The sequence below is a fragment of the Pristiophorus japonicus genome, chromosome 3 (genome assembly GCF_044704955.1).
Source record: "Pristiophorus japonicus isolate sPriJap1 chromosome 3, sPriJap1.hap1, whole genome shotgun sequence".
Classification (NCBI taxonomy): domain Eukaryota; kingdom Metazoa; phylum Chordata; class Chondrichthyes; family Pristiophoridae; genus Pristiophorus; species Pristiophorus japonicus.
The window spans coordinates 96,027,199-96,049,771 of record NC_091979.1 but is presented as its reverse complement, the minus strand read 5'-3'; the positions used below and the strand labels follow the sequence as shown (position 1 = coordinate 96,049,771).

The window sequence follows — 22,573 nt, the reverse complement described above, 5'->3', positions numbered from 1 at the left end:
AATGGGGGATTTCAACTACCCTAATATTAACTGGGGAAAAAGTTGTGTGAATGATAGAGGGTGCGGAATTCCTAAAATGCATTCAGGAGAACTTCTTTAGCCAGTATCTAACAAGCCCAACAAGGGAGGGGGCGGTTCTGGACTTGGTTTGGGGGAATGAAGAGGGGCAGGTGGAAGGGTTATCAATGGGAGAGCATTTTGGTGCTAGTGATTATAATTCAGTAAGATTTAGGGTAGTTATGGAAAAGGACAAAGATGGACCAGGAAAAAAGTTCTCAATTGGGGTAAAGCCAATTTTGCTGAGCTGAGATGCGATTTGGCCAAAGTGGACTGTAAATGGCTACTTGATGGTAGAGCAGTGGGAGGCATTCAAGGAGGAGGTCCTGAGGGTGCAGAGCAAGGATGATCCTTTAAAGAAAAAAGATGGGGGTAACAAATCTAGAGCCCCCTGGATGTCAAGGGACATACAGGATAAAATAAAGGAAAAAAAAGGAAGCTCTTGACAGATACTGAGAACTCAATACTGCAGAAACTCTAGAGGAGTATAAGAAGTGCAGGGGTGCAGTTTAAAAAAAAAAAAAAATATATATATATATATATCAGGAAAACAAGGAGAGCATGAGAGAATGTTGGCAAGTAAAATCAGGGAAAACCCAAAGATGTTTCATAAATACATTAAGAGCAAGAGGATAACTAGAGAAAGAGTGCGGCCTATTAGAGACCCCATAAAGGAAATCTGTGTGTGGAGGCAGAAGTCGTGGATATGATTCTTAATGAATACTTTGCATCTGTTTTCACAAGAGGGGGGTGATGCAAACTTTGCAATGAAGGAGGAGGTATGTGAAACATTAGATGAGATATACATAGTGAGAAAGGAGGTGTTAAGAGGCTTAGCAGCTTTGAAAGAGAGGATATATCCCCAGGCCCGGATGAAATGTTTCCCAGACAGTAAAGAGAAGCAAAAGAGGAAATAGCAAAGACTCTGACCATCATTTTCCAGTCCTCTCTGGCTACAGGTGTGGTGCCAGAGAACTGAAGGATTGCTAATGTTGTACCTTTGTTTAAAAAGGGAGAAAGGGATAGACCGAGTAATTACAGGCCAGTCAGCCTAACCTCGAGGTGGGAAAATTATTGGGAAAAATCCTGAAGGACAGGATAAATCTTGATTTGGAAAGTCATGGATTTGTCAAGGGAAGGTCATGTCTGACTAACTTGATTGAATTTTTCGAGGAGGTAATAAGGAGGGTCGATGAGGGTAGTGCATATAATGTAGTGTATATGGATTTTAGCGCAACTTTTGATAACATCCCACATGGCAGACTGGTCACAAAAGTAAAAGCCCATAGGATCCAGGGCAAAGTGGCAAATTTGATCCAAAATTCGCTGAGGCAGGAATCAAAGGGAAATGGTTGTTGGGTGTTTTTGTGACTGGAAGACTGTATCCAGTGGAGTTCTGCAGGGCTCAGTGCTGGATCCCTTGCTTTTTGTGGTATATATCAATGACTTGGACTTGAATGTTGGTATGATTATGAAGTTTGCAGATGAATCTAAAATACACTGTGGTTGATAATGAAGAAGAAAGCTGCAGACTGCAGGAAGATATCGATGTACTTGTCAGGTGGGCAGAATAGTGGCAAATGGAATTCATTCCAGATAAGTGTGAGAGAATGCATTTGGGGAGGTCTAACAATGCAAGGGAATACATATTAAATGGTACGACACTGAGAAGTGTAGAGGAACAAAGGGACCTTGGAGTGCATGTCCACAGATCCCTGAAGGTAGCAGGCCAGGTAGATAAGGTGGTTAAGAAGCCATATGGAATACTTGCCTTTATTAGTCAAGGCATGGAATACTAGAGCAAGGACTGTTTGTATTAAAAACAAACACTGGTTAGGCCACAGCTGGAGAGGAGATTTACCTGGACTGGAGAATTTTGGCTATGAGGAAAGATTGGAGATGCTGGGTCTATTTTCTCTGGAACAGAGGAGGCTGTGAGGGGAGACTTGATTGAGGTGTATAAAATTATGAGGGGCCTGGATAGAGTGGTTGGAAGGACCTGTTTCCCTTGGTGGAGGGGTAACAACCAGGGGGCATAGATTCAAAGTAAATGGGGCGGGAGGTTTAGCGATATGAGGGGAAATTTCTTCATCCAGAGGGTGGTGGGGGTCTGGAACTCACTGCCTGAAAGGGTGGTAGAGGCAGAAACTGTCACCACATTTAAACGATACTTGGATGTACACTTAAAGTGCCATAACCTACAGGGCTACGGACCAAGAGCTATAAAGTGGGATTAGGCTGTAAATTTCTATGATTCTATGACATAGCTGCCAAATTGGGCCAGCGGCAGGTGGTGAGAACCAACATGAGGGAAAACCTAATTGACATCATCCTCACCCATCTACTTTTACCAGATGCATCTGTCCCATGACCGCATTGGTGGTAGTGACCACAGCACAGTCCTTGTGGAGACTAAGTGACTAAGTCCCATCTTTATGCTGAGGATCCCCTCCATCCTGTTGTGTGGCACTACCATCGCGCTAAATGGTATAGATTCAGAACAGATCTTGCAGCTCAAAACTAGCACCCATGAGGTGCTGTAGGCCATCAGCAGCAGCAGAATTACACACCACCAGTCTGAAACCTCATGGCCAGGTGTCTCCCTCACTCTACCATTACCATCAAGCCAGGAGACCAACCCTGCTTTAATGAGGAGTGCAGAATAGCATGCCATGAGCAGCACCAGGCATACCTAAAAGAAGAGGTGCCTGGTGAAGCTACAACACAGGATTAAATGCATGCTAAACAATGGACACAGCATGCTATAGACTGAGCTAAGTGATCCACAATCATCGGATCAGATCAAAGCTCTGCAGTCCTGCCACATCTTGTCATGAGTTGTGGTCGACAATTAAACAACGAACAATAGGAGGCGGAGGCTACATAAATATCCCATCCTCAATGATGGTGGAGCCCAACATGTGAGTTCAAAAGACACAGCTGAAGCATTTGCAACCATCTTCAGCCAGAAGTGCCAAATGGATGATCCCCACCGGCCTCATCCTGACATTCCCACCATCACAGAAGCCAGACTTCAGGCAATTCGATTCACTCCACATGATATCAAGAAATGGCTGAGCAAAGGCTGTGGGACCCGACAACATCCCAGCTTTCATGCTGAAGAATTGTGCTCCAGACCTAGGCACACCTCTTGCCAAGCTGTTCCAGTACAGCTATGTTCCAGTACAGCTACAACACTGGCATCTAACTGACAATGTGTAAAACTGCCCAGGTATGTCCTACCCACAGAAAGCAAGACAAATTCAATCAGGCCAGTTCTGCCCCAACAGTCTATTCTCAGTCATCAGCAAAGTGATGGAAGATGTCGTTGACAGTGCTATCAAGCGGCGCTTACTCACCAATAACCTGTTCACTAGTGCTCAGTTTGGTTTCTGCCAGAACCGCTCTGCTCATGACCTCATTACAGCCTTGGTCCAAACATGGACAAAACAGCTGAATTCCAGAGGTGAGGTGAGAGTGACTGCCCTTGACATCAAGGCAGCATTTGACCGAGTGTGGCATCAAGGAGCCCTAGTAAAATTGAATTCAATGGGAATCTCCACTGGCTGGAGTCATGCCAATCACAAAGGAAGATGGTTGTAGTTGTTGGAGGACAATCATCTCAGCCCCAGGACGTCACTGCAAGAGTTCCTTGGGTCAGCGTCCTAGAACCAACCATCTTCAGCTGCTTAATCAATGACCTTCTCTCCATCATAAGGTCAGAAATGGGGATGTTTGCTGATGATTAGAGTTCCATTTGGAGCTCCTCAGATAATAAATCAGTCCATGCTGGCATGCAACAAGACCTGGACAACATTCAAGCTTGGGCTGATGAATGGCAAGTAACATTCACGCCACACAAGTGCCAGACAATTACCATCTCCAACAAGCGAGAGTCTAACCACCACCCCTTGACATTCAAGTGCATTACCATCGCTGAATCCTCCACCATCAACATCCTGGGGGTCACCATTGATCAGAAACTTAACTGGACTAGCCACATAAATATTGTGGCTACAAAAGCAGGTCAGAGGCTGGGTATTCTCACCTCCTGACTCCCTAAAGCCTTTCCACCATGTACAAGGCACAAGTCAGGAGTGTGATGAAATACTCTCCCCTTGCCTGGTTGAGTGCTGCTTCAACAACACCATCCAGAACAAAGCAGCCCATTTGATTGGCACTCCATCTGCCACCTTAAACATTCACCCCCTCCACCACCACTGGCTGCAGTGCGTACCATCTACAAGTTGCCTAGGCTTCGTCGACAACACCTCCCAAACCCGCGACCTTTACCACCTAGAAGGACAAGTGCAGCACGCGCATGGGAACACCACCTGAAAGTTCCCCTCCCAAGTTGCACGCCACCCTGACTTCGAAATATATCGCTGTTCCTTCATCACAAAATCCTGAAACTCCATCTAACAGCACTGTGGGAGTACTTTCAGCACACGGACTGCAGCAGTTCAAGAAGGTAGCTCACCTCCACCTTCTGAAGGGCAATTGGGGATGGGCCTTGCTAGTGAGGCAGACATCCCATGAACAAATTTTTAAAAAAAAATAACTTTCTGCTTTATACTAACTAGTTTAGACTCAGAGGGTTCTTCAAACTGGTTGAATTTGTAAAGGGATTACTGTTTCAAGTACCTACCCTTAATTGTTTTTATTAAATTCTTAGTACAGGTACAACGTCAAAAATCAGGCAATCTCTGGACAGAGTCCATGCCGGGTTTTGCCGGATTTCGTTCCTCACCGCCTGCCGATTCCCGCCGCTTCTCCGCTCCTTGCCGCCCGCCGATACTCCGCCCCGCGGCCCCCCGCCGCTGCGTTTTTTTTACCAGTTTCCTCGTCCCTCGCCGCCTGATGTCGCCATCTTGGCCGCCGCAAAAATATCTGGTTTTCGGAATTCAGGATTTGGGAAGTTGTACATGAATGGGATTTAAAATCTAATTCAGACACAACCAAAATTGTTTTTTTACATGATGTAAATTGCACAGTTTTATTACTATTTATATGGATGACAAAAATGATATGCCTCTTGTAATTGCTCTTTGCTTCTTTCAGTTCTTTTTGCATTATTATGTGTTAGAACAGTGGGATAAATACGCTGACGGGAATAATTATCATGGGCACAAGAAGAATCCTAACCCCTGCACCTTAATTCCTCAAGGAACCAGCTCCTCTTCAAGGAACCAGCTCCTCTTCAAGGAACCAGCTGGAGTTTACTGCCAGGCTATGTCTAGGAGTGTATGCTGCCTAAATTTGGCTCACCAGTTTGGTTTATATTAGCATTTACACTACCAACCTGCCATTAAGATATTCACAAGTTGCTGAGTGAATCAACCTCTTACCAGATCATCAAAGAAGTTAAATAACAAATCACAAACTAACAATTATTTACTAAACTCAATCATCATTGGTAGCACGTAAACAGCAAGACCTCAAATATTCTGATGAGTTACGCTGCTGTTGCACCTTTTTAAAATAAAATATCTCTCACAAGGGCCTGCAAAAGGAGCTACACGTGAGTTTTTGGGGTCTCCTTAATTTTGTATTCCCATTGGTGCAGTCATTGGATAAATTACGTGTAAAATGTGTTTTAAATAAATAAATAGAAATCTGGGCAGCCTTTTAAAGAAGACAGTTCAGCGTGCACTTTTGGGAGAACAATCAGGTAAGAGAAGAACAATGCTTGGCCCAGTCATCCTGCACTGGCTGCACACCTCCCCTAAGCCCAATAATTGACACGCACAACCTGAAAACCTCTTCTTCCACTTTAATCCCTCATACCACCACATATCTTACTGTACCTCTCCCATGCCACTTGGTACACACTCCAAATGCTAGCCTTACCCTCATTTACACTGTCTTGAAGGACAAATTGGCACATCATTTATCACCAAAAGCAAACCACCACATGGGACATCCTATCTTTAAATCCTTCACACCTTCGAAGAGGTGGACATGGAGCTAGTAGGCACTCACTCCACTCTTGCCTTCAGAGATGAAATCAGCAGCAAGCAGCACCTTGCCCACACCAGGTTAACAATTGCACATCCACACTGTCACCTCCTTTCCATTTCTCCTTAATCCCAAGATGATAATGCTCTCACGTTCTTAACTTCCACACTCCTTTCCTGCCGATCTATCAGAGCAAGATGGGGCGTAGGAGAAGGAGGAAGAGAAGGAACCAAATGCAATGGGAAGATATTTCCTTCTCATTGCATTTGAGAATGACTGAGGAAGAGGGAGTAAGAGAACTCTTGGCACCTTCCCCATCCAGCAGCTTCATCCTGCCCCATCGTCCTCTGCCAACTCACGACCTGTGGCACTTTCTTCCTCACTGCCAGGCACCTGTTTGGATTAATTCACCGGGAGGAATTTAATATTGGTACTGGATGCTTCACACAGCATGAGAAAGCCAGAGAAATGGGTGAGATTGTGCTACCTTCGCAGTGGAGGCTGAGGAGAAGACTGCCAATGGCTTAAGTCATAGGACCCAGACCCCATGGGTGCTGGCCTGAAAAGGATGTTGAACATCTTATCTGTAGGCTCCGAGGTCAATCTCAAGATTTGTGGCAACTGACAGGTGTGATCTTCAAACCCACAGCTGTCCTAAGCGACAACATCATGGACGCTTTCTCTTCCTTGCAGGCACCAATGGAGCGAGTGGCGTCTTCATTGCAATCTTCAGATGATCCCCTGCCATGAAGCAGCCAGGGACCAGTCAGTGCCTCCTCCTCCATAGAAGACAGCTCTGAAGGCATTAAGTGGACAGATTGCAGTGCATTGTGCATCGTGGGTTCCAGACTCTAGCAACCCCTGTATCTTGCAGTTGTCAGGATCTGAGAGCCGCCATTAGACCAGGCATGCCACTGACCATTGTGGCTACAAATCCAGAGCCCACCTGTCTCATTTGGGAAATTCCAAAGCTGTTCGCAGTGCTCCTTGTATTGACTCGGAACTCCTTCATGGCAAACGAATCAAAGGTGGGCAGAGGAAATGTTACAAGGACACCCTCAAAGCCTCCCTGATAATGTGAGACATCCCTACTGACACCTGGGAGTCTCTGGCCAAAGACCGCCCTAAGTGTAGGAAGTGCATCTCGGAGGGCACTGACCGCCTCGAGTCTCATCGCCGAGTGCATGCAGGCAGTGGAAAGAACGTGCGGCAAACCTGTCCCACCTGTGGCAGGAACTGTGGCTCTCGTATTGGACTGTTCAGCCACTTAAAGACTCGTTCTAAGAGTGGAAGCAAGCCTTCCTCAATTCCGAGGGACGGCCTATGATGATGATGTGTTGCAATTAGTGTATTCCACTTGTTTTCTGGGTCTACGTCTTTCTTAAGAAAACACTAGTGGGAGTTGTGTACAGACCACCAAACAGTAGTAGTGAGGTTGGGGACAGCATCAAACAAGAAATTAGGGATGCGTGCAATGCGTGTAAAGCAGTTATCATGGGTGACTTTAATCTACATATTCATTGGGCTAACCAAACTGGTAGCAATGCGGTGGAGGAGGATTTCCTGGAGTGTATTAGGGATGGTTTTCTAGACCAATATGTCGAGAAACCAACTAGAGGGCTGGCCATCCTAGACTGGGTGATGTGTAATGAGAAAGGACTAATTAACAATCTTGTGCTAGGCCCTTTGGGGAAGAGTGACCATAATATGGCAGAATTCTTTATTAAGATGGAGAGTGACACAATTAATTCAGAGACTCGGGTCCTGAACTTAAGGAAAGGTAACTTCGATGGTATGAGGCGTGAATTGGCTAGAATAGACTGGCGAATGATACTGGAAGGGTTGATGGTGGATAGGCAATGGCAAACATTTAAAGGTCACATGGATGAACTTCAACAATTGTACATCCCTGTCTGGAGTAAAAATAAAATGGGGAAGGTGGCTCAACCGTGGCTAACTAGGGAAATTAAGGATAGTGTTCAATCCAAGGAAGAGGCATATAAATTAGCCAGAAAAAGCAGCAAACCTGAGGACTGGGAGAATTTTGTAATACAGCAGAGGAGGACAAAGGGTTTAATTAGAAGGGGGAAAATAGAGTATGAGAGGAAGCTTGCTGGGAACATAAAAACTGACTGCAAAAGTTTCTATAGATATGTGAAGAGAAAAAGATTAGTGAAAACAAACGTAGGTCCCTTGCAGTCAGATTCAGGTGAATTTATAATGGGGAACAAAGAAATGGCAGATCAATTGAACAAATACTTTGGTTCTGTCTTCACGAAGGAAGGCACAAATAACCTTCCGAAAATACTAGGGACCGAGGGTCTAGTGAGAATGAGGAACTGAAGGAAATCCTTATTAGGCGGGAAATTGTGTTAGGGAAATTGATGGGATTGAAGGCCGATAAATCCCCGAGGCCTGATCGTCTGCATCCCAGAGTACTTAAGGAAGAAGCCCTAGAAATAGTGGATGCATTGGTGATCATTTTCCAACAGTCTATCGACTCTGGATCGGTTTCTATGGACTGGAGGGTAGCTAATGTAACACCACTTTTTAAGAAAGGAGGGAGAGAGAAGACGGGTAATTATAGACCGGTTAGCCTGACATCAGTAGTGGGGAAAATGTTGGAATCAATTATTAAGGATGAAATAGCAGCGCATTTGGAAAGCAGTGACTGGATCGATCCAAGTCACCATGGATTTATAAAAGGGAAATCCTGCTTGACAAATCTTCTAGAATGTTTTGAGGATGTAACTAGTAGAGTGGACAAGGGAGAACCAGTGGATGGTGGTGTATTTGGACTTTCAAAAGGCTTTTGACAAGGTCCCACAAAAGATTGTTGTGCAAAATTAAAGCACATGGTATTGGGGGTAATGTACTGACGTGGATAGAGAACTGGTTGGCAGACAGGAAGCAAAGAGTCGGGATACACGGGTCCGTTTCAGAATGGCAGGCAGTGACTAGTGGGGTGCCGCAGGGCAGGGCTCTGTGCTGAGACCCCAGCTATTTACGATATACATTAATGATTTGGATGAAGGAATTTAGTGTAATAGCTCCAAGTTTGCAGATGACATTAAGCTCGGAGGTGGTGTGAGCTGTGAGGAGGACACTAAAAGGCTGCAGGGTGACTTGCACAGGTTAGGTGAGTGGGCAAACGCGTGGCAGATGCAGTATAATGTGGATAAATGTGAGGTTATCCACTTTGGTGGCAAAAACACGAAGGCAGAATATTATCTGAATGGCAGATTAGGAAAAGGAGAGGTGCAATGAGACCTGGATGTCATGGTACATCAGTCATTGAAAGCTGGCATGCAGGTACAGCAGGCGGTGAAGAAGGCAAATGGCATGTTGGCCTTCATAGCTAGGGGTTTTGAGTATAGGAGCAGGGAGGTCTTACTGCAGTTGTACAGGGCCTTGGTGAGGCCACACCTGGAATATTGCGTTCAGTTTTGGTCTCCTAAGCTGAGGAAGGATGTTCTTGCTATTGAGGGAGTGCAGCGAAGGTTCACCAGACTGATTCCCGGGATGACAGGACTGACATATGAGGAGAGACTGCATCGACTGGGTCTGTATTCACGAGTTTAGAAGGATGAGAGGGGATCTCATAGAAACATATAAAATTCTGACGGCCTGGACAAGTTAGATGCACGAAGAATGTTCCCGATGTTGGGGAAATCCAGAACCAGGGGACATAGTCTAAGGATAAGGGGTAAGCCATTTTGGACTGAGATGAGGAGAAACTTCATCACTCAGAGTTGTTAACCTGTGGAATTCCCTACCGCAGAGAGTTGTTGATACCAGTTCATTGGATATATTCAAGAGGGAGTTAGATATGGCCCTTACGGCTCAAGGGATCAAGGGGTATGGAGAGAAAGCAGGAAAGGGGTACTGAGGGAATGATCAGCCATGATCTTATTGAATGGTGGTGCAGGCTCGAAGGGCTGAATGGCCTGCCCCTGCACCTATTTTCTATGTTTCTATGTTCTGTATACACACAAATATCAGGAAAACCTATCAAAAGCTATCAAAACAAAACGGTTTCTATATTTTTCTGGGTTGTTAAAAAGATCCTACAAGTGTTATAGCTTTAATGTTGCCAGATCACGATCCAGGCATTTTTGGCACATACAACAGCTGCACACTCACTTCCCCAGGGCAGGCATTGTGACAAGTAACTGCAACAATCTTTAAGAGCTTGCCACACTTCTGACTTGGAGCTGGGACACCTTTAAAGGGGAAGGAAAATGCATCTTTATTGAAAGTACTCTGCTTTTTATTCATGGAAATTGTACTTGAGATATTTCAAACATCTGTTATATTGGCACATTGGAGACTTCAAATATGGTCAGCCTCTCTCTTGGGCTGCTCCAATACAGCCTAACATCAACTTGAGCTAAAAAGGAAGATGGAGAACTCTACCATGAGCTGGAGAGCGAGAGGGGAGGAGAAAGATATTCAAATCGCTGTTAATTTGTTCATTGATTTCAATCCGATTTAGCAACAGAATATTAAGAATTATCCACAATAGCCCACAATTTTTCCACAAGAAATTTTGACAATTATCCATTATAAAAGTGAATGGTATATTGTACTCCAGCCTGAGTTACAACAAGCCTTTGCTCAATTTACTGTTAGTGCAACTACATGCAAAAGGCATATATTGAGAGGGAGTTTTAGGCTGTTTCAGCTTCTTTGAAGCCATTGGCCTGCTTTTGTTAATTTTGCAGGTTGACATGTATGCAACTGAGAGAATCATGTAGCACTGACAAACATAATGAGATGGAAATACAGTCAATATTGTATAATAATTCTATATTAACTTTTCTTTTCCTCCAGGAAAGTATGCAATGCGGGATCTTGTGCATCGTCTTCCAGGGGATTCAACACTGATCATGCTTTCTGATGATACTGTTGCTTCTGTGTGTTGTGCTTTACATGAGGTTACTATTAAGAACATGGAAAATGCCAAAGCATTAGCTGATGCTGGAGGAGTTGAGAAACTTGTAAACATTACAAAAGGGAAGGGAGAAAGGCAAGTATTCAAGTGGAAAACCATTCTTGCTATCATATGATTATATATATTTGTATTTTGTACAATTCTCATTATTTATCTTTTGCATATCATGGTTATGTGTGGCAAATCTATGCTAGAAATTAGTTAGGTACTGTTCTTTCATGCTTAATATATGATCTGTCTTTCTGTGGCCCATGTGATTTTTTTTTTGGTCCCCTCTTCAATGTCTCTTAGACATAGTTGTACATTACCCTGTCTGTTTTTAACTAGTGGGACAGAAAACTCTTTGGTACCATTTTTGCTGCAAGAAGGTGAAGATGGTCATGACTATCTCCATTGCTTTCTCTGGGATGATGATGGTGCCAATTTCTACATTGGCTCTTGCTAAGCACAAATTGCACAACAACCAATAAAGGCTATTTTAAGACTGTCAACTGGCAGTCGTCATATCGCTAGAAAGGTTTAGGAACCCCAAGACACAAGTCATGCAAGGTTATAAAGGCTTTGCCACTGTCTAAAAGCTACCACTCTGGTATTAGTCAGGTAGGTTGCTAAAAGATGAGTCGTGTAATAAATACCTGTCATTCAAGGCTTTCAATGGCATATAATTAACGTGTTCTTCTCAAAGAAGTTGTCTAAAATCATTTTTCTCCTTGCCATCAAATACAGAGGGCTGTTAAGGCTGTTGTGATGGCTACCAGAAACAGTGGTGAAAGCAGAATTCATATTTTTTTAGAAGTGGATTAATATTTTAAAAAGAAAATGTTGAAAGGGTATGGGGAAAAAGGGCAGAGGAAAGGAGCCATGTGGGTAGCTCTTTGAAAGTCAACGCAGGTGCTGTGGGCGAAATGGCGGCCACCTGTGCTGTAAATTTCTGAGAAACAGTAACTTTTTAGAAATGGAGCATATGGTAATTTATGGTTTACCATAATGTGGTTGTAATATAATTTAGAGTATCTTTTAAATGGACATGTAAGTCTTGTCTGGTTGCTTAACAACCATGGTGTGGGTAATAAGTTCACTCAAAGATTGAGAAATAGTAAATATAAACAGAAAAGCTTGAAATACTCAGCAGGTCAGGTACCATCTGTGGAGGGAAAAACAAGAGTTTACGTTTCAGGTCTATGACCTTTCAGCAGAACTGTAAAATGTTAGATGTAACCAGTTTTAAGCAAGTACAGTGTCAGGGAAAGTGTGGGAGTGGAGAAAAGAAAGGAAGGTCTAATGGGGTGAAAGGCAGGAGTGATTTCAACCACATAAGGGGCCCAAGTTTCGGGCCGCGCCTAGAACGGCGCAGCCCCGACCTGGACGCCCATTTTTCGCGCCACAAAGTGCGCCTAAAAAAAAATTCCAGATTCTCCGGCTCCCTGCTGGTCCTCTGGCCCTCGGCGCGGCGCAGCACGAGCTGTAGGAGGCGGAGCTAGGTCCCTGCGCTGAAAATAGTGCCGGGACCTCTGTACATGCGCGCTACAGTGGGCGCGCATGTGCAGTAGCTCCAGGTGCCCAAAACTGTGTGGGAGGGGCCCGAAGCACGCAGTCCCTGGCCCAATGGCCTCACTGGAGCTGCGTGGATAAGGCTGCCTCGCACGGCCAGCTCCTGCTTCCTCCTGACCCGACTCGACTTCCACTTCCCCCCCGGACCGGACTGGACCCCCCGACTGGACCCGAACCGCGCTCCCCGCCCCCCACCCCCGACCCGAACCGACCTCCCTCCCACCACCCCCCCGACCCGACCCGCGCTCTCTCTCCCTCCCCAACCCGACCTCCATCCTCCCCCCTCCCTTCTCCTTTCCCCCCTCAGCCCCTTCTCTTTTCCCCCCTCCCCCCTTTCTCCTTTCCCCCCTCCCCTCCCCTTCTCCTTTCCCCCCTCCCCTCCCCTTCTCCTTTCCCCCCTCCTCTCCCCCTTCTCCTTTCCCCCCTCCACCTTCTCCTTCCCCCCTCCCCTCCCTTCTCCTTCCCCCCTCCCCTCCCTTCTCCTTCCCCCCTCCCCTCCCTTCTCCTTCCCCCCTCCCCTCCCTTCTCCTTCCCCCCTCCCCTCCCTTCTCCTTCCCCCCTCCCCCTTCTCCTTTCCCCCTCCCCCTCCCCCTTCTCCTTTCCCCCTCCCCCTTCTCCTTTCCCCCTCCCCCTTCTCCTTTCCCCCTCCCCCTTCTCCTTTCCCCCTCCCCTTCTCCTTTCCCCCTCCCCTTTCTTCTTTCCCCCTCCCCCTTCTCCTTTCCCCCCTCCACCTCCCCCCTTCTCCTTTCCTCCCCCCCCTCCCCCCTTCTCCTTTCCCCCCTCCCTCCTTCTCCTTTCCCCCCTCCCCCCTTCTCCTTTCCCCCCCTCCCCCTTCTCCTTTCCCCCCCTCCCCCTTCTCCTTTCCCTCCTTTCCCCCCCTCCCCCCCTTCTCCTTTCCCCCCTCCCCCTTCTCCTTTCCCCCCTCCCCCTTCACTTTTCCCCCCTCCCCCTTCACTTTTCCCCCCTCCCCCCTTCTCCTTTCCCCCCAACCCCCTCCCCCCTTCTCCTCTCCCCCCCCCTTCTCCTCTCCCCCCCCCCTCTCCTCTTCCCCCCCCTCTCCTCTTCCCCTTCTCCTCTCCCCCCTTCCCCTTCTCCTCTTCCCCCCCCTTCTCCTCTCCCCCCTTCCCCTTCTCCTCTCCCCCCTTCCCCTTCTCCTCTCCCCCCTTCCCCTTCTCCTCTTCCCCCTCCCCCTTCCCCTTCTCCTCTTCCGCCCCCCCCTTCCCCTTCTCCTCTTCCGCCCCCCCCTTCCCCTTCTCCTCTCCCCCCCCCCCTTCCCCTTCTCCTCTTCCCCCCCCCCCCTTCCCCTTCTCCTCTTCCCCCCCCCCCTTCCCCTTCTCCTCTTCCCCCCCCCCCCTTCCCCTTCTCCTCTTCCCCCCCCCCCTTCCCCTTCTCCTCTTCCCCCCCCCCCCCTTCCCCTTCTCCTCTTCCCCCCCCCCCTCCCCTTCTCCTCTTCCCCCCCCCCTCCCCTTCTCCTCTTCCCCCCCGTTCTCTCTTCTCCCCCCCCTTCTCTCTTCTCCCCCGTTCTCTCTTCTCCCCCCCCTTCTCTCTTCTCCCCCCCTTCTCTCTTCTCCCCCCCTTCTCTCTTCTTCCCCCCCCCCGCTTCTCTCTTCTCCCCCCCCCCGCTTCTCTCTTCTCCCCCCCCGCTTCTCTCTTCTCCCCCCCCGCTTCTCTCTTCTCCCCCCCGCTTCTCTCTTCTCCCCCCCGCTTCTCTCTTCTCCCCCCCGCTTCTCTCTTCTCCCCCCCCGCTTCTCTCTTCTCCCCCCCCGCTTCTCTCTTCTCCCCCCCCGCTTCTCTCTTCTCCCCCCCGCTTCTCTCTTCTCCCCCCCCGCTTCTCTCTTCTCCCCCCCCGCTTCTCTCTTCTCCCCCCCCGCTTCTCTCTTCTCCCCCCCCCGCTTCTCTCTTCTCCCCCCCCGCTTCTCTCTTCTCCCCCCCCGCTTCTCTCTTCTCCCCCCCCGCTTCTCTCTTCTCCCCCCCCGCTTCTCTCTTCTCCCCCCCCGCTTCTCTCTTCTCCCCCCCCGCTTCTCTCTTCTCCCCCCCCGCTTCTCTCTTCTCCCCCCCCGCTTCTCTCTTCTCCCCCCCCCGCTTCTCTCTTCTCCCCCCCCCGCTTCTCTCTTCTCCCCCCCCGCTTCTCTCTTCTCCCCCCCCGCTTCTCTCTTCTCCCCCCCCCGCTTCTCTCTTCTCCCCCCCCGCTTCTCTCTTCTCCCCCCCCGCTTCTCTCTTCTCCCCCCCCCGCTTCTCTCTTCTCCCCCCCCCGCTTCTCTCTTCTCCCCCCCCGCTTCTCTCTTCTCCCCCCCCGCTTCTCTCTTCTCCCCCCCCCGCTTCTCTCTTCTCCCCCCCCCGCTTCTCTCTTCCCCCCCCCCGCTTCTCTCTTCTCCCCCCCCCGCTTCTCTCTTCTCCCCCCCCCGCTTCTCTCTTCTCCCCCCCCGCTTCTCTCTTCTCCCCCCCCGCTTCTCTCTTCTCCCCCCCCGCTTCTCTCTTCTCCCCCCCCGCTTCTCTCTTCTCCCCCCCCGCTTCTCTCTTCTCTCCCCCCCCGCTTCTCTCTTCTCTCCCCCCCCGCTTCTCTCTTCTCTCCCCCCCCGCTTCTCTCTTCTCTCCCCCCCCGCTTCTCTCTTCTCTCCCCCCCCGCTTCTCTCTTCTCTCCCCCCCCCGCTTCTCTCTTCTCTCCCCCCCCCCGCTTCTCTCTTCTCCCCCCCCCGCTTCTCTCTTCTACCCCCCCCGCTTCTCTCTTTCTCTCCCCCCCCCCCCCCCCTTCTCTCCCCCTCTGCCTCCCCCTCCCCTCACTGTCAGAAACACAGACACTGGCAGACAGAGAGTGAGACACACAGACAGAGAGATAGAGACACACAGACAGATAGAGACACACTGCGGGGGGGTGGTGGGGGGGCGGCATCCCAGCACGCTGTTGGAGCGCTCCCGGTGCTGCAGTTGGTAAGTAGAAAATGTTTTGTTTTTATTGATTTTTTTTAAAATTATTAATTTTTTTTGATTAATTTATTGGTTGATTTATTGATGTTTTTATCATTTATTATTGATGATGGCTCTTTATTTGTAAAACTGAAGTGTTTAATGTTTGTAAACTTCCCTTTAACCCCCCCCCCCCCATTCCCTATGCCTGATTTGTAACCTGCGCCTGATTTTCTAAAGTGTAGACAAGGTTTTTTCGAGCGTACAAAAATCTTCTCTTACTCCATTCTAAGTTAGTTTGGAGTAAGTTTTCACTGCCGAAACTTTGAAAATAGGCGGAAGTGGCCGGACACGCCCCTTTTTGAAAAAAAAATTCTGTTCCAAAGTGAAACTGTTCTAACTGACTAGAACTGGAGCAAACTAAATGCCGAGAATTTGAATTTCTAAGATACTCCGTTCTACACCAGTTACTCCAAAAAATCAGGAGCAACTGAGGCCAAAACTTGGGCCCAAGGGATGGTGCAAGGCAAAAGGGGGTGGTAATGGGACAAGTGAAGAAACAAAAGATGGGTCTGGAGGAGTTGTAAATGGCAACAGCAGAATCATTACCAGTACCTGCTGTCAGAAAAATGGGAGCAGTGGTTACGATCTGAAAGCTCAGGGTCACATTTGCAGACTGAACTGAAAAATATTAAACTTGAAATAAGAACATAAGAAATAGGAGCAAGAGTAGATTATATAGCCCCTTGAGCCCCATTCAGTAAAATCATTGCTGAACGTTTACATCAACTCCACCTTCCCACCCTGTCGCCATATCCCTTGATTCCCTAGTGCCCAAGAATCTTGTTGATCTAAGTCTTGAATATACTCAATGACTAAGCATCCAGCCCTTTAGGGTAGAGAATTCCAAAGATTCACAATCCTCTGAGTGAAGAAATGTTTCCTGATCTCAGTCCTAAATGGCATACCCATTCTCCTGAGACTATGCCTCCTAGCTCTAGACTTACCAGACAGGAGAAATAGTCTCTCAACATGTAACCTGTCAAGCCCTCGAGAATATTATACATAACAATGAGATCACCTCTCACTTCTTCTAAACTCCAGATAATATGGACCCATTCTACCCAATTTTTTCTCATAGAACAGCCTTCTTGTCCCAGGAATCAAAACTAGTGACTCAAAGTAATCTTCTAGTAAAAGTTACTTGCTGCATTTCTTTACTGGGGTTTAATTCTGGAATCATTGTAGACTGAATTGGGTTAATGTTGTACTTTTCTTTGAAGGTTAAATTGACAGATTTTAATATTTACACTTAGTTTTGTATTTCATTCAGGTACTCGCTGAAAGTAGTTAAGGCAGCAGCTCAAGTTTTAAACACATTGTGGCAATATCGTGACCTTCGCAGCATTTATAAAAAGGTAACTCCTAATATTGCAAAAAAAACATTGTTTGGATTGGAAGTCAATAATCTAATTATTGCATTTTTCACACACTGTTTTCTTTGTTTTTGCAGGATGGTTGGAATCAAAGCCATTTCATTACACCAATTTCAACTCTGGAACGTGACCGACATAAATTTTCCACATCCCACCCATCCTTATCAACAGCCAATCAGAATATGTCACCTGTTCTTCAATCTGGTGAGTAGCTTATGGTTAACTAAAGAAAATAAAAGTTGTAACTTCAATTGATGCCCCTGTAACTATTAGAAGGAAATATTTTGTGACTTGCAGGTAACAAATCCAGCACCACATTCTAAACATGCTGTGTATTAAGTGTGTTTACTGATGTATTTTAAAAAAAAAACAAATTATTTGACCTTTTACGGTTAAAGCTGTGCCACTATTGCAATTGTGCTGCTTGCTGTTACTGCATATGTTGATGCTCAGAAAACTTTGATTTAGCAGTGTAAATATAGTGCATAATTATGTATGGGTTCCACTGTGTTCTACAACTTTTCTTTCTTATATACACTTATGTTATCATACTCACTTGAGTAAGGATTTTAAATTAAATTTGTTTAGTTAGCATCATAAGTGTGCTGGACTCTTTTCATACATAAATGTTTGAATGGGGGCCTAAATTACTAGATGTGATATTTTAGCTTAATATACCAGATTATCTGTGCTATTGCTGAAACTTGATTTAATTTTGTCCAATAATTGAAGTAAAGTTTCAGCTCATTGTCAAACTCTTAAATCATCATTGTACTAAATTGAAACATTCAAGTTAATCATGTTTAGAATACAATCGGTCTGGAATTTTCTGAAAAGTTTCAACGTAACTACAGCGAAGTTGTGCAATTTTTTTTTTCTGAGGAAATTTGCACGTAACTGATTAACGCTGGTTTTGCACCAAAACATATCCCTGCGTAAATTTCCCCAATCATTTACACCCTCCTCTGTTACATCTGTTGAATCTCCTCTTGGCTCAGTAAGAGCTCCACCCCCATACAAAAGACTAGAGAACACGAGATACTGGCATTTATGTCCGTTCTGAACAGGCTTAAATTTACACCCAAAACATTGGGCACAGCAAGACCCAAAGTCACTATTTCTAGTGTTTAATAATTTTTTTCCTCCTTACTGAGATTTACACTGCATTTTCTACAATTTTTTTATGCTCTATGGTGGCATCAGAATGTTGCACTAAAAAGAGAAAAGCTTCCACTATTACATTTTCTTAAACATGCTGGTCTAGAAATTGCAGTCGGAGGTATACCTCCAGAGTACGCATCCGACCCGCAAAACGATTCCGAAAGTACCTACTGGCGCCCAGGCTATGAAAGGTTGTGATCTCAAGCTTCCTGGCAGACGGCAGCGTAAAAGCCCACAGATCCCAGAAACGCAGGCGGTTCGGAAGCGTCCTGGGATCATGTGGGCCCGGTCCTCCAATGACAAAAGGAGAATTCCATTGCAATCATTTACGAAGGGAATCCCTTAATATGCAATCCCCAAATAAGTGTACAAAATTTTAATAATTAAACATTGTAATGAATTGCAAATTTATTCAAAAGTTCCTTCATCGACCAGCCTGAACATCTTAATCCGGGCCAATATTTCCATAAACTCATTTAAAGTGTGTGCATAATTTTGGATTTTTAAATGTTTTATTTAAACCTTGTATATACCCTTATGCTGATGCAAGCAGACCCTATGCCTGTTTTTACCAGCCGTAATAGTTGCGTGGGAAATTGCTCTGCGGTTTTTTGGCAAATAGTCCAACTCTGGGCCAGTAATACTCTTTTTCAAGCGGTTCGGATGATCTGTCGAGGTGTATCTTGACAGATCGCAAGTTCCAGATTTCTGCATGGACTTTAAACTAGTTAATGGGGGCAGGGGGTGGAAAGAAAGGGGTCAGGTGGAAATTGTAGTACAAATAGTAGTTCAAAAACAAGCGAAAGGGAAGAGAGTAGAGTAACAGTCAGAAATTGTGAGGGAAAATGGGAAAATTAAAAGATGTAATGTGATTAAGCCAGGAGAAAAATATAAGAAACCAGTGAATAAAATATTAGAGCTGAAGGACAGGCTAGAGTGTGACCCAAATAAGCATTCTTTATACAAATTCAGAGTATAAGGAATAAATTAAATGAACTGCGGGCGAAAATTCAAATTGGAGGGTATGACATGGCAGCCATCACTGAGACATCGCATTTCTCCAGCGATTCAAGGTGTCGACTGTGTATGGTCCACGTCTCTGAGTCATACAGGAGGTCAGGTATCACTACAGCCCTGTAGACCATAAGCTTGGTGCCAAATGTGAGGGCCTGGTCTTCAAACACTCTTCCTGAGGCAACCGAAGGCTGCGCTGGTGCACTGGAGGCAGTGCTGGACCTCGTCGTCGATCTCTGCCTTTGCTGATAGTAGGCTCCCGAGGTATGGAAAGTGGTCCACGTTGTCCAAGGCCGTGCCATGGCTTTTGATGATTGGAGGGCAGTGCTGTGTGGCGGGGTCAGGTTGGTGGAGAACCGTTGTCTTACGGATGTTTAATGTAAGCCCCATGCTTTCTTACACGTCGGTGAAGATGTTGACAGTGGCTTTGAGTTCAGCCTTTTAGGACCGAGATGAGGAGAAACTTCTTCACTCAGAGAATTGTGAACCTGTGGAATTCTCTACCACAGAAAGTTGTTGAAGCCAGTTCGTTAGATATATTCAAAAGGGAGTTAGATGTGTCCCTTATGGCTAAAGGGATCAAGGATGTGGAGAGAAAGCAGGAATGGGGTACTGAAGTTGCATGATCAGTCATGATCATATTGAATGGTGGTGCAGGCTCGAAGGGCCGAATGGCCTACTCCTGCACCTACTTTCTATGTTTCTGTTTATATGAGATCAAGTGTGGGGAAATGGGACCGACACAGTCGAGGGCTCTGTCCACCACGGTGGAGGGATATCCTCAGCTGAGGAAAAAGTAGGACATGTTGGAAACTCTATTGTGGAAAGTGGCATTGTTCGAGCAGGTGAGATGGAGAAACTGGGAGAAAAGATTGGAGTACTATAATCAAAGTAGCTGTGGGAGTTGGTGGGCACAGTAAATATCAGTAGATTGTCCCTGGAGATAGAGAAGTTCAGAAAGGGATAATAGAGATGGACCTTGTAAAGGTAAACAAGGGGTGGAAATTAGAAGCAAAATTGATGAAATTCTCCAGTTCAAAGTGAGAGCAGGAAGCAGAAGCAACAGTCATTGATGTACTGGAAGAAGTGATCAGGGACGGGGCCTTGAATAGGACAGAAAAAATTGCACAACATATCCTACAGAAAAGGAAGGAAGGTAGGTAGGACTCATCCGGGTTCCCATTGTAGCATTATTTTATTTGGAGGAAGTGAGTGAAATTAAAGGAAAAGTTGTTCAATGTGAGAACATGTTCAGCTAGAAAGAAGAGGGCAGTGGTGGATGGAGACTTGTTGAACCACTGTTCAAGGGAAAAAACAGAGGGCCACAGGCCATCATGGGTGGGAGGATGGAGGTTAGAGGGACTGAACATCCATAGTAAAAATGAGACTGTTGGAGCCAGGAAACTCAAATTTGTATAAATGGTGGAGGGACTTCCACCTTAATCACAGGCCATCTTTTTTCCATGGCCCTGTTCCTATTTATAAACTGTTCATCTGTAACATCTTCCAGTTCTGTCAAAGAAGCATGAGACTTGAACCGTTAACACTACCTTCTCTGCACAGACGCTGACTGAACTGCTGTGTGTTTCTGGAATTTTGTATTTTGAATTGATTTCCAGCTTCTGCAGTGTCCTGGCCAAAGTTATCCCTCAGCCAACATCACTTCAATTTTTTCCAAAACAGATTATCTGGTCATTATCACATTGCTGTTTGTGGGACCTTGCTGTGTGCAATTGGCTGCCACACTTCCTACATTACAACAGTGACCATACTTCAAAAGAACTTCATTCGCGTTAAAGTCCTGTGATTGTGAAAGGTGCTATATAAATGCAATTCTTTTGATTTTGTTTTTTGAATTGGTGTGAATATATCTTGTTCACAGTGGCTAGCACAACCTCTTCACCAGCACTCTTGGGAATCAAGGATCAACGATCTAACTATGAGAAAACAAAGACTTCTATGCAATATTACAACAGCCAAGGAGATCATATGACACACAAAGATTTAACCATAGGTAAGGAATGAAGTGATTACAACTTTGTTTACGAAGTCAGGCATTTTTTTTGAAGGACAAAACATTTTTAAATTTTACCTTTTCTTACCAGAGATGGTCATAATTTGGTCTATAAATTGTTTAAAATCAAAGTTTACTGTAAGTTTTAGCTGTATTGATTTCTACAAATTAGAGTACTTACAATATAACGGTAGTATTGGGGTGAATTGAAGTTGTAGCTTAAACCCATAGGGCTGGACTTTGGCTAATTTGCGCCTCGTTTAGCGCCTATGCGAGACGCAAAAGATTTTTTGGGGGCGTGAAACGAGGCGCACAAGATTTTGTGCTTGGGTGGAACTTTCGGCAATAGTTTTGTGGCGGCGCTAAAACTTAGCGCCCGTCCACTGTTTTCACCTTTTGGATGATGTAAATCGTCGCGCATCGCTGCACTAGCGCCCCGGGCGGAATTTTCAAGCATATTGCCCGATTTAGCGTCCGCCCGGGAACCCACCAACAAAAACCAGGCGTACCAGGCTCTAAAGGCACCATCTTGGAAACAGAGGAGAAAGTCGGAGTTATGAGTGATTAAAAGCATTGAGATGAATGCTGCGTTACTGCATACTTTTCATTGTGAAGTTTGTGAGTTTATAGTTTGTTTTTAAGGACATTTTAAAAGATGGAGGGTATACTATGTCAGCCATTATTCCTGACTGCTATATTTATACGGCGTCAAGCTGCAAGAAGGCTTATTGATAATTTTCAACATAATCGAAGAGGTCGCAGACGTATGGGGAGGAGGCCTTACCCCCAACAACTTTACAGGGAACATCGCTCATACCTGCAGCTCTCTGAGGCACAGTACGTTAGAAGGCTGCGCTTCCGAAAAGAGGTCGCCACAGAGATATGCCAGTTCATACAGGCAGACCTACAGACTACCAGTGTCAACAGGACTGCACTGCCCGGCGCGGTGAAGGTGACTGCGGCACTTGCCTTCTATGCCTCCGGCTTCTTTCAGGCATCAGCGGGGGATATATGCTCCATCTAGCAGTACGCTGCAGATTGCTGCATTTGACAGGTGACTACTGCACTGTAAGCACACAGGATGGACTTCATAAACTTCCCAATGACCAAGGAGGTCCAAAATGAGAGGGCTGTAGGTTTTGGATGATTTGCTGGCTTTCCCAAGGTTCAGGGTGCCCTTAACTGTATGCACATCGCCCCGAGAGCACCTTTACAGAATCCAGAGGTTTACCAAAACAAAAAGGGATTCCACTCCATGAACATACAGATCGTCTGCAACCATACTCAGCACATCATGGCAGTCAATGCCCAATATCCAAGGAGCATCCATGATGCTTTCATCTTGCATGAGAGCAGTGTTTCAGGCCTGTTCCATTGTCAACCACAAGGCCAGAACCGGAAGCTCAGGGACAAAGGTTACGGCCTCGCCACCTGGCTCATGACCGCCCTCCCGAAACCCTCAGACAGAAGCCGAGCATCACTATAATGAGAGCTATGTAACCACCCGCAACATCGTCGAACAGA

The 22,573-nt window shown here is 46.3% G+C and overlaps 1 protein-coding gene across 1 annotated transcript in view; it reads left to right on the top strand.

The window, feature by feature from the left end:
• pkp4 (plakophilin 4) overlaps window positions 1–22,573 on the top strand; it is a 268,797-nt gene that overhangs the window by 235,714 nt on the left and 10,510 nt on the right. The window contains exons 14-17 of the mRNA XM_070873651.1: window positions 10,849–11,044; window positions 16,758–16,842; window positions 16,938–17,064; window positions 20,918–21,049. Coding sequence (XP_070729752.1) covers window positions 10,849–11,044; window positions 16,758–16,842; window positions 16,938–17,064; window positions 20,918–21,049 — 540 coding nt within the window. The remainder of the gene's footprint in view (window positions 1–10,848; window positions 11,045–16,757; window positions 16,843–16,937; window positions 17,065–20,917; window positions 21,050–22,573) is intronic.